The 12,380-nt window shown below is 44.6% G+C and overlaps 1 protein-coding gene across 3 annotated transcripts in view; it reads left to right on the forward strand.

Moving 5' to 3' along the window:
* cux1b (cut-like homeobox 1b) overlaps window positions 1-12,380 on the forward strand; it is a 62,284-nt gene that overhangs the window by 16,762 nt on the left and 33,142 nt on the right. For all 3 annotated transcript variants that reach the window (XM_040009261.1, XM_040009262.1, XM_040009263.1), the window contains exons 2-5: window positions 832-942; window positions 5,270-5,317; window positions 9,299-9,377; window positions 12,165-12,302. In XM_040009261.1, the coding sequence (XP_039865195.1) occupies window positions 832-942; window positions 5,270-5,317; window positions 9,299-9,377; window positions 12,165-12,302 (376 nt within the window). The remainder of the gene's footprint in view (window positions 1-831; window positions 943-5,269; window positions 5,318-9,298; window positions 9,378-12,164; window positions 12,303-12,380) is intronic.

Consider the following 12,380-nt stretch of genomic DNA (forward strand, 5'->3'; position numbering starts at 1 on the left):
CTCACACACTCAGCGGAGAGCGGAGATACAATCTTTACAAGGCCTGAACGGCTTGTTAATGTCAGCACACGGCCCATCAGCTGGAACAAGTCCCATAAATAGCTATTAATAACAGTGCAAAATGGATGTGGACGAAGGTGGGACCTCCGTTCAGCCTTGACAACTGCTGCTGTTGATAATTGTGTTTTTGTTGTTATGTGGTGAGAGGGGAGGAGTCACCTGGTAGTCAACAATTGGTTTGACATGCCTGGGCATTTACTAGTAGTGGTTAGAGCGGTAACTGATTGACTGTCAGGGTGAAAGGCCGTCAGGTTTTTCCTTGGTGGGCTGTTGGTTTTGTGGTTCTGCTTTCTGAACAGGTTAATGCTCCAGCAAAACCAGTGGAACTTTATGATTTGATAGGCCTGTGCCAGAGTGGTCACAGACATATTATAGGTCAAAAATAATAATTTAAAATACAAAGCAACCAATCATATATGTGTGTGTTTGTTTTTTTTGTTTTTTTTAACTTTATGCCTCAAATTTTTAAAAATGGCTGTAATATGTTTTGTGTAGACCCTAATGAAGGCCACAAGCTGAAGCACAATCAAAGTTTTAGTTTTTAGAAACCTCTACTCTGTGGCCGTGTTTTCAGCTTACTGCAGTATTCTGAATAATATCAGCAAAGCAAATAGGTCCAACAGTTTGCAGTCTAGTCATAAAACAGCTCCCGTATTTTAATCGTAATTGATAACAATGATTACGATTATAATGACCATTACAGTAATGATAAGTGTAATAAAATGTTGAATGCAACTAACAAAAACAACAACCTTTCTGTTTGTCTTGCAGAAAGAACTAGACGTCACCGCCACGCAGCTTGCCAACAGACAGGACGAGAGCGAACAGTCCAGGAAGAAACTCATCGACCTGAGCCGCGAGTTCAAGAAGAACACTCCAGAGGTGAGAAAATCAGATATTCACAGGCGAGCACCAACACACAGCCACGCGTACAGTGCGCCCCGCAATTCTTTTGACAATCACGCTTGGCCTCGGCATTTCTCGGTGTCTGCTCTCCTCTTCATAAATGTAGCCGTGATTATTTACTGAGAGGAGTAGACGGAACAGAGATGCGGGCTTGGCTCCCAAAAATAGTCTCTCCATTAGTTTCCCTGAAATCCTAAAGAGACAAAACAGAAAACCCCTCAGGAGTTTGTATTATCTGACCTAGTTTTTTATGCGAGCAGAAAGTGTGGTCGGTGAGTGTGTGTGCGCGCGCGAGAGAGGGAGGCAAGGAGAGAGTGACAGAGCAGAGCAGAGAGGGAGAGAGAGAGAGAGAGAGAGACAACACTACTAAGTGGGATCAGGAGGGAATTCTGTCCTGTTCCTGTGTTCCCATCACTCCTCCAGGGAATATTTGTTTCATCTCTGTAACCAAGGCAACGTATTTCAAACCTCACAGCAAAAACAAAGTATTGTTGTGTTATTATTGGTAATGTCACCATGGTGAATTATTGATGGCAGCATGAATTATTTATGAACGGAGTAGACAGTGGATAGAAAATTGTCAACTCTCCGCGGAGTTGACAGTAGGCCTATTATAGTTACCACAGGATGGGGATTGTGACTATTGACTTCAGCATGTAGCCCACCCGCTGTAGAGGAGTATACACGGGAGGAAACTGTACCTGCATACAAAGGATGCTAATTTCACTTCACCCTACACATTCATCTCTAATCTCATTTCCAAGTATAACCGCACAGCTAACAACACACACAGGGAGGCAAGACAGACACAAAGGGAGAGAAACACACATGCAGAGGCAGCGGGAGCCATGCACAAAGAGAACATGCAGAGAAGGCAGAGGCACAAACACACAGAGGCAGATAGCCTAGATCACAGAACAGGACACACACATTCATCAGTGTAACAAGGCTGTGATTTAGGAAGGCTCCTCTGGCGTCTGTGTGGCCCCTGGCATCTCCCTGGTATGTGGAGGAGGAATCTGAGCCAGGCCAGACGAGCGACAGGATTCATTACAGGGCTGTAACAGCCTCAATAGGAATCAGCACTAAAACTCCGGGCGTTTGGAAATACAGAAGCATCAAGGCTGCCTACCAAACAGGCTGGTTCATAACGTGTGATGGCCCGCGCTTGATTAAAAATGCCCCGATCGTCTTGTGTGCATTTGAGGAGCAGCGTTTTTTTTCCATCGCTTGCGTGGCTGCATGTGTATGTGTGTGGTTGACCAGCTTATAAAGCGAGCTGTCAGCTCTCTGTGGTCCGCACCAGTCAACGGAGATCACAGTCACATCAGATCAGACTGCATTAGGCTGAGCGGGAGTCCGTCTCTGATCCATTATTCAACAACCAGGAGACCGGCCCACGTTGACTGTGTCTAGTCTGCTGAGCTGTACTCGGTGTGAACTGCACTCATGGTCTGCATAATAACACACACATGCGCGCACGCACGCACACACACACACACTCACGCAGGCTTTTGTAGCATTTTGAAAGTAGTGCAAAGAAATGCAGCGTGAAAACAAAGTTTTTATAATTCATTAGGACTGACACACTGTTGAATTTTTTTTTTTTTTTAGAGACTACATCTCGCTGCGCTTCCTAAGTCACCTAAATTATTCATCCACTTCTTAATTTCCTTTTAGTTAGTCAAGACTTCTCTACTACACTGTTATAAAGGCAAGGGTGGGAATGGTTGTAAAATGTCCCAAAGATTGCTAGCCAGAGGCAGTGGTAGTAAAACAACTGTGTGTGTGTGTGTGTGTGTGGTGTGGTGTGCGCGTGCACACACATACACATGTTAGTGTTTAGCTGCAGGCCAGACAGACAGCGAATGGGAGTTCCATACTCCCTGGAGGATTCCTCGGGCTGGCCTGTCTGCTGTCTGCCGGCAGCTTACACACCAGCCATCCATCTCTTGCTGCCTGGGCCCCTCCACTCCCCTCACTACACACACACACACACACACACACACACACACACACACACACACACACACACACACACACACACACACACACACACACACACACATTGACCATGGTGTCTGTGTGCATTGTTGTTATATGGTCATAAATCTTTGGAAGTGGAGGGGGCAGGGGGTGGAGCACCGCAGAGTGGACCAGAGGGGTTTAAAACTCCGGTGTTCAGCAGGAGGAGTCGCTTGGTGCCGTGTGGTATTTGCGTGTGTTTGTTTTTGTTTGAGTCTACACTAGGTTATTATAATTAACTAAAAGCTAAAAGTAGGTGTAAATGAAGCATTTTAGTTAAGCTCAATACAAACAAAAGCTAAACTCAAATCTAACTAAAATAGAGTAAAAAAAATACTGAAATCTTCAGTTTTAGGTTTTGTCACTTTGGTCTGATTTGCTTTTATTACCTGCCATGTGTTTATCGAGACTTGAGATGTCTACATGTGTGAATGAACAGCCTTTAGAAAATCTTGTTTATGTTCGTATTTCTATTCTGAACCTCTGAAAAATGTGACTAAAGCACTCCAGACTAAAGTAATTAAAGACTAAAAGTAACACTGAAAAGAACGAAACGTTTTTCTCTCCCCCAAACAATCAATCCGCATCTGGAAACTGTCTGAAAATAAACCAAATCGAAAACAAAAACACAAAAACGAAAGAAGAAAAATGCAAAAGTATAATAATTGTAAGTAATCATTGAGGTTGCTGCAGCATTTATGAAAGCTTACAGCTACTAAAACCTAAAAACTCAAAAAGTTAATGAGATTAATAGAGCGACTTCATATGATTGGTTTTCTTAAAAAAAATAAAAAATTTATGGTTGCCTCGAGTTGACTCATCGCGCAGACTCCTTCAAAAAAAGCTGAAGATTATAATTTCAACAAAGGTAGCAATTATTGCTGGACTACTTTTTTTGGTCACTGTATTTTCATAAGAGGTTCTGTGAATCGGCGCTGAGTTGATGATAACACCAAGTGTGAGATACTGAAGTGAAAAGTGCCTTAAATGTTGCATTTTCATTGCCTTGCAGCAAAACAGGGGCATAGAAGTTCCAAACAAGTTAACTTTTGTTTATATTTTGTATTTTCATGAATCCAAATACGCTGTAGTGCAGGTCATCGAAAAACTAAAAGGAAACTGAAATGTAAAATTAGAATATTATCAGAATGCAAACGATGAAGCTGACACTTATCTGGTGTTTTGTGTGGGTGGGTCTTTTTTTTTTTTTTTTCCCCTCCACGCTCTTCATCTCCTTCTCTGTGTTAGAGGGAGAAAAAAGAGGGAAGGGGTTTTTTTTTTTGGGGGGGGGGCAGGGTGCAGGTCATTACCCCTCAGCGGGGGGATATTGAATTGGCCCAGACAAACAGCCGCAACGACCCCTGATGAGGTAACAATGAAGCGGGGTCACCAAGGTCACGACCTGTCCTCAGCCCAGACAAGCGGCCTGTCTGGACCAACCTGGGATTAGGCCTGGCCCCAGACACTGGTCCCAGGTCAGTTTGGGATGCACGTTCCCCTGCAGCCTCAGCTAGGCTTTTAAAGGCAGAGGGTTTCTAAAAGGCGCCGAGTCTCCCGAGCACACATCTGTCGTTGCCCTACTTCACATCTTCATTAGGCAGTTTTGAGAGTGCGCGTGCATTCACAAACTGTGCGAATCAAGTGTTCCTGTACAGAATGTCCTATTCTGCCGCGCTTTTACCATACGCTCCAGTTCAGTTTGTCAGGATGTGGGCTCAGCTAACAGCACGGTGATTTGCATGTTCCCCTGATACGTACTCGACCGGGTGTCTAATCTGAAACTGCTGACTTGTACTGGAAAGTCATGCAATGGGACTTGGAGGATAAGGAGCGTTTCCGTTATAGTAAAAAAATAAAATAAAATTTGGTGCGCGGACATGATTTGCATTAACGGTAGGCCTTCTCCTCGGCTCATTCACTCTCACGTGGGCTAGCGCTGCCCCTGGGTGGCCCAGGTGGTGCTGCACCTGTTCTTGTGAGAAACGCTGTCCGCCGGAACACCTCCGGGTACAAACCTGGCGTCCTCCCTAACATCATGTTCATCACTCACGCACCGCAGTGTTTTTTTTGTTTTTTTGTTTTTTTCTTTTGTTTTTCATTGACAGCAGCAGGAACGGTCACTGCTTGAGCAGCTTATTTGATTGCTACATAGTCATTATACAACTTGTGCATCTCTGCCACTTGTCCCTGTGTTATTTAGTGCTATTTAAGGATTAAAATATTCAGTTGATTGTTCTGTTTTTGATACTCACTAATCTCCTCTTTATTTTTTTTTTAGGATTTACGGAAACAGGTTGCCCCTTTGCTTAAGAGCTTCCAAGGAGAGGTGAGTGGATTATTTTGGAAATTATTATTGACACAGCGATATCCATAACATGCTCCAAGCAAAGTAATCAAATAATGCATTTTATGAAGCCTGTTTGACATTCATTAACTGCTAACTTGCTTCCTCTCGCAGTGCCATTTTCTTTTTTTTCTTTTTCTTTTTTTAACTTTTGTCTTCAATCATCATCTCTTCTCTCTCACTTCTCTCTTTCCCCTCTTCACTTCGCCATCTCCTGTTCTCTTTCTTGCCACTATCTCATTTCCCCTTCTTTCCTCTCCCTCTTTTCTTTGCTCTGCTCTGCTCTTGATTTTCTGTCCTATTCATGAAGTCCTGTTGCCCGAGGGTGTGTTTAAATTGCATCCTGCAAAAAAAAAAAGAAAAAGGCACCACAAAACCCTAGCTCTAGCCAGTCACAACTCACCGAGTGCTATTTCCTCAGACTTTGTCTGCATGATTCTGTGGGGGGATATTTGTTGTTGTTTTTTCTTTTTTTTTTCTTCAGTTGATTTGGTGAATCATGAGCCATTTTTGCTCATTGTGGCACATGCATGTTTACTTTAAGTTTGCCCAAGGTTTTTGTGTACCTTGACCAATCAAAGGTGACTTTTGTGTGTGCTATATCATACCCCTGCTGTTTTCCCCCTCCACCCTTACCCTCTATCCTCCTCCTCCATCATTTTGGCCCATTTCCATCGTGGCTCCTCCTCACTGGCAGCCATGCATTTCCAGTTCTCTCCCATATGTGAAAGTCAGTGGGTAGGAGTGGAAGCGGCTGGTTTAGACTGGGGCGTTATTTGGGGTTGGAGTGGGTGGACATTCAGCAGAATCTTTTCTCTAACACACACACATACACACACACAGACATAAACTCTCACACACAGAGAAAGAAAATCATCTCAATAGATAGTGACAGGGCTGCTTTGCTACTGGCCATAGAGTGCTACAGTTTAACACTGGGTTAGTTTCCATATTCTTGTGTTAGAGCAACAACCACAGCCAGTGGTTATGTAAAAATGCTGTAATTTATAGTGGTTCTTCCATGTTCTGCTGATGATCCACAGTCTATTTAGAGAATAGAAACGGCAGCGGTATAATTGGGGCTTTGTCAGCTGTTTCCACAATCCTCATGTTGACACACCTCGACGGCGTGCACACCAGAACACGCTGAGACGCGTAGTGGGTGGTCGCGGAACTGAGAAGGACATTATCTTATGATTATTGAGATAATACTGTACACCCGCGCCAGTCTTAGAGCAGCCCATCAATCAGTCGCCTATTCTGCACGCTTGCATGCCACGACATGAGTTGCTCTGAGAATGTGTAATTTTAGCCCGTCTTTGTTTGCTTACCCCTCAATGCTTTGATCAAGGACAAGACAGCACCAGAAGCCAGAAGGTCTTGTCGAAATCCCACAGTAACTCATCCTTAAGCATTTTACCCAGGAGGGTGAATCTTTACTAAGTGAATGTAGAACTCAGACAGAACAATAAAAAGTTTTAGCCCAGGAACTTGGAGGTCTTGATACTCTGTTTAATCTTTGTCATTGAAAGGTGGATGCCCTCGGGTCATAATTATTACCAATAACAGTAGTGTTTCCACAAGGCCTCAGTTTGGTAAACGGGTTATGTGTGTGTGTGTTTGTGTGTGTGTATGTTGCATACTCAGTGTTCCTTGTTGGTCCATCGATCAGATAAGCTTTTCCATTATCCAAGGCTTCAGTCTCTGCTTCCCATAGCCTCCCCTTATCAGACTCCACTGGGGCCACACACACACACACACACACACACACACACACACACACACACACACACACACAGATATATATATATGTATACACACACAGGTCAGCCCGATGCCCTTCACACACTACGGGTTAGATATGGGAGCAAGGTGGTGCTGAGTGATGGTGGCACAAGGTGCTGACGTATGTACGTATGTGTTTGTGTGCGTGGACTTGTCAGGGATACCTTTTTGCAATTGCAAGCACTTCTCATCAGTAACCTACTGATACTGGTGAGGTATCATTTGTGTCACTTCATTTGTTTTGCTTGGTGTGTGTGTGTGTGGGATGGGGGCAGGGGAGCATGTAATAGCAGATGTCATTGGGATTGGTTGAAAGAGCTGCAGTTTGGAACAGCAGGGTTGTATTTGCAAATCCTGGGTGGTCTTCTAATGGCTCTGGTCCTGCAGTTAACCTGCCTCTAACTGTAGGGTGTGTCCTACATTAAATGTCTATTTCCTGCCTCCCATGTTGGGCTATATAAAGCTAGTGTACCACTGACCTTGGCCCAGTCATTGTACAGTCACGCAGCTGGCTTCCTTCGGTGCCATTGGCAGATAATTTTTTTTTCTGTGTGTGTGTGATGGTTTTTGTATGTTTCTTTTTTATGATGAGATTGTGTGGCGTGACTTTAAGTCTCTGATCACATTCCCTTATATATACAAACACACACACAGGCGTGTGCACGGACATTTCGACAGGTTTGATGTTGGTGTGTGTGAGAAAGGTATTAGTGCTCTGTATCTGTAATCTCCCATTAGCGGCCATGCATTTGAGGATTCTGATCGCTCAGTGTCACACAGCACACGAAGAAGGGTAAAGTACACGATGCAGCATGATGTGAGAACGAGAGATATTAGTATTGGAGAGAGAGGGAGGAGGGAGATTGCAGGAGCATGCAAGAGAGACTCAAGTGTGACAGAGAAACATGTGAGAAAGGCTAACAGTGGAAAAAACAAATTGAGGAAAAGAAAAGACTGAGTCAGAGAACATGGAAGTGACAAGAGAGAGAATTTGTGAGAGAGACGGGGAGAAAGACACAGAGAAATGAAAAAAAGAGGGAGGGGTGGGGTGCTGGCACCAGCCTACTCAGGGCCAGATGTTTTGCGGCTAAAAAACTAGAGATGAATCAAAGCCATGTGAAGAGATTTATTAGGTTCCCATAGGAGCCCAGGCAGTATTACATGTAGCCCGCTCTGTTTACAGTGGCAAGAACCCCTAAACCACCCATCAACTACACTACTGGCTTGGCTGGGAATGTGAAGACTTTATATTTGGACTTATATAGGCTTTTGTCTTTATTCCTTTTCTCTCAGTGAATGTGCTGGAGGAGTTGGAAGAGAAACACAGGCTGTTTAGTCTGAGTGCGTGAGCCAGAGTAGTCAGCTGTAGCTCTGCCCAGTACAGTAGCACCATCTGAATGTCTTTATTTGGCATCTGTTTCCCTCGATTTAGACTTGATTTCAGATGCATTTCGCCTACTCTGTCTGCTTCTCATATTGAAGTGTGACACAGAGACTATGGCAGAGCTCGTTGCCTCATGTTTCAGCATTGACAACAGCGTAAAAGTTCCCCTCTCCAGTATGATTTTAGAATTAATCTCTTATAGATCCAATCTAATGCTGTCCGTTTCAATAATATCGGTGATGGAATGCATGCCGTGCCCTCTTGTGTTAATGGCTGCATCAGTAATGGATCCACACTGTATTGCTGCTAAGAGCTGACTGAATAATCTGCCCCTGCTGTGGCTGGAAAGACTGAGCCAGCTGTTTAATGATGTCAGTGTGCTGGAGGGGAAACAAACACACACATTTGCACACAGGCTCGCCAGCACGCACGCACACACACACACACACACACACACACACACACACACACACACACACACACACACACACACACACACACACACAACAGACTGAAGGACTTAGGCACACTCACTCGAGGACAGACGGATAGACGAACACACGTACACAGCAAACGAAACGCATCCGTCATCGGCTGAACAGCTGAACTGACTTCACGGGAAGGAAACACCAACGTGGCCGCTGTCATGACGGCCCCGATCTCATGCAACATACCAAGGCATAGTGAGGATAGACAGATATGTAGACGGCTCTCACCGTTAAATTAATGTGCCTGTTTTTGGAGTGTATGGTAACTGACGTTTAACAATTACGTTTTATTTTTCCTCCTTGCAGATCGATGCCTTGAGTAAGAGGAGTAAAGAAGCAGAGGCCGCCTTCTTGAACGTGTACAAAAAAATAATCGATGTCCCAGGTAAGACTGCTCTTAGTGATGATACAAGTGTGTTTGTGTAGACTCCTCCCTAGTCCGGAATTGCAATCAGGGAGACCTTCCCTCATCCGTGCAGACAGCAGCAACAGGGAAAAACGCAGAAAACGTGTGACACCGTCCCTCTGGTGCTGCTTCACTGTTCATCCAGGCGTGTGCGACGCCTTAATATGTCCCCAGGAGACCTCATCCCCATTGGTATAGCCGTTATAGGGTCTTAACAGAAGGTGCGTCCTGATACGGATGACAAGCGTGCCCACAATTGGCCGCGGCAAAGTGTGCACATACACGAGCGGTCGCATCCAGCAGCACTGAGGCTGAGGGAGGGCCGCGCGGCACCGAGAGCTGCAGAACACACAGCCACAGTGCTGCTGGTAGGAGACTTTCAGCTGCTCGGGAGCCCTGAAGGGGCCGCGTATGCAGGAATGAAAGAGTTGAGTTCATCTATAGCGTAAGGAGGTCATCATATTCCCACATGGATAGACCTACAGTAATATCTTTGGATTGTACTGCTCCCAATAAGTCAGCGCCAGCTCTGACGGGGCTATTCTTAACTTGCAGCGAGACAATGATGTAATGCCTGATGCATACACGCACACAGACACAGACCGGCCTGACTAATGCAGCAGTCTTGAAAGAGGAAACAGTGTGTTTTGTTCTGTCTTCTATCAGCTGAAGGCCTGGTTAGTCAGCCCAGTGTGCTCTGGTTTAGATTAAAGGTGTCTGGTGAGAGCGTTCAGCACCAGTGGCCCACCAGTCAAACTGCTTTTAACAGGCTGTACAGTTGATTTGAAGCGGGGGGGTCCAAGTGAAGGACACAGGTTTGATAAGAGGGAGAGAAAGTTGATTTTTCAAGGGCACAGAGGCAGATAGGAGTCCAAATTCAGGGCGTACAGTTATGTTAGTGAGTGTTTGTACTTGTGTGTATTTTTTTTGTGAGACTTTGGAAGCAAACGCATGTGTTTATGTGAAGAGGTGTGTGCGTGCGTGTGTGTGTCAGAGCCAAGCCCTGCATGGCGTGTCACCTTGACAGCACAAAATCAGCATGAAATTCCCCAATCGTTCTCTGCTGATCTCTCATTAGCATAGTTAAGATATCTAACTGCGTCAGACATGAGACACACACACAAACGCGCGCGCACACACACAGCCCTTACCCCCAGCTGTAAGCTGTCAGTTCCTCTTATCTGTACAACACACACACACACACACTCATAAACACGCACACACAAACACACACACATAAACTGCTCTTTTAGCTGGCATGCTGATGAGCGTCGCCTGCGTCTCTTGGCTGCCTGTCACCAGTCTGCCACCCATGAGCACCAATCAGATGTGATTGGCCTGACTGACAGGCCTCTCTTCATCACACTGACAGTTAACCCTGCTGTGTGTTCAGAGATGTTGGTAAAATGCCTCCAGAAAGTTGCCTTTCTTCCTTCTGTCTCTGTTTCTTTAATCTCGTATTTACCTTTTCTCATTGCCTGTTTTTACAGCTCCGCTTTGTCCATCTGTCTGCTCCCATGTTTTTCTTCTTTCTCGCTTTCAAGCGGCATCATAGCGAAACATTTCAACTGATCATAGCCCAGTAATCTCTCCTGTTAATTTGTCTCATCTATGTTACTGTGTGCCTCTACTTATCCGGTTCTCCCGCTGCGCCAACAGTTGACGCATTATGTTTTTTCCCCCCATACAGAAACCAAAGTTAATCTCCTAACTCAACAATGGTCGCTTGATACAAAGACTGATAGTCTATCGTTCAATAGACTTTATGGATAAAGTTTTGTTAGGAAAGAATGGGTAAACCAACAGTGACTTATAAGTACGAAGTTTGATCTGTTCTTTTCTAATCACCGAAGTGCTCTGATGTTATAAGAGCCTGGTGACTTTCTTTTTAGGTCATTATCAGTAAATAAGAATAATGTATTTAAGTGTGGCCGTGAGAAGCCAGTGATGAAGACGCATCAAGGTTAAGCTGCTTTACTCTAAAGCAGGAGCGTTAAACATAAGGCCCGGGGGCTTGAATCGGCCCGACGTACACTTGAATCCAGCCTTTAAACTGTATTTTCACAAGTTTTTAAGATTTTCCTGTTGATAAAGACTGCCTACCCCCAGTGCAATTCATACTACACCAAAGTAATTGAATGACAGGAAAGCACTTGCTTTTCAGCCACTAGTGAGTCTACAGTAAATTAACAAAAACTTTATATTTTACAATTACAGGACAATCTGTGCAATGAACTATCATGACTCTTTCTGTAATTTTACACATTTATCATGCAGTTCCACCTAAGATCAAACTGGGCTGTGTGTGACCCACGATGTAAAATGAGTTGGACATCCCTACTCTAAAGTATTGAACCTTCTATCATGGAGAGTAGTTTGAAAACAGGTTTATTATAAATAACTAACATTAAATAGAATTTACTGCCACATTATTATTTCTAAAAGTATAGCCAAGCTCTGGTTTGAAGATGTCAGACTGTTCTCCCCTCATCGCAGTATGACTGGTAATTGTGATATGTTTTGGTTTCTGCTCTAACCACTAATCCTCCAAAGGGGGATCAGAGGTCAGGGTCGGCTCCAGAACAGTTGTCCTGGAGCTGCTAGAGATTCATTGCCTTGCCCAAGGACTCTTCACCAGGGCAAGCTCTCCCTCTCTCTCACAGGGCCATGAATGTAGTTATTCCTAGCTCACTACACCACCTTGCCGCCCTTGCTTGTCTGATCTGCTTTACAGTGTGTTAACATGGTGTGTGTTTTCTCTACCAGATCCTGTACCTGTGTTGGAGCTGGCTCAGCAGCTGCAGCTGAAGCTCCAGAGGATGCACGACATTGAGACAGAGAACACCAAACTTCGAGAGACACTGGAGGACTACAACAAAGAGTTTGCAGAGGTTAAAAACCAAGGTTAGAGACGGATGCGTGCACAGGCACACATTATGGGATTTTCCCGACTTTGACAGAAGTAGATGTAGACCGTACAAT

Source organism: Simochromis diagramma, unplaced genomic scaffold, assembly GCF_900408965.1.
Source record: "Simochromis diagramma unplaced genomic scaffold, fSimDia1.1 OVJJ01000344.1, whole genome shotgun sequence".
Classification (NCBI taxonomy): Eukaryota; Metazoa; Chordata; class Actinopteri; order Cichliformes; family Cichlidae; genus Simochromis; species Simochromis diagramma.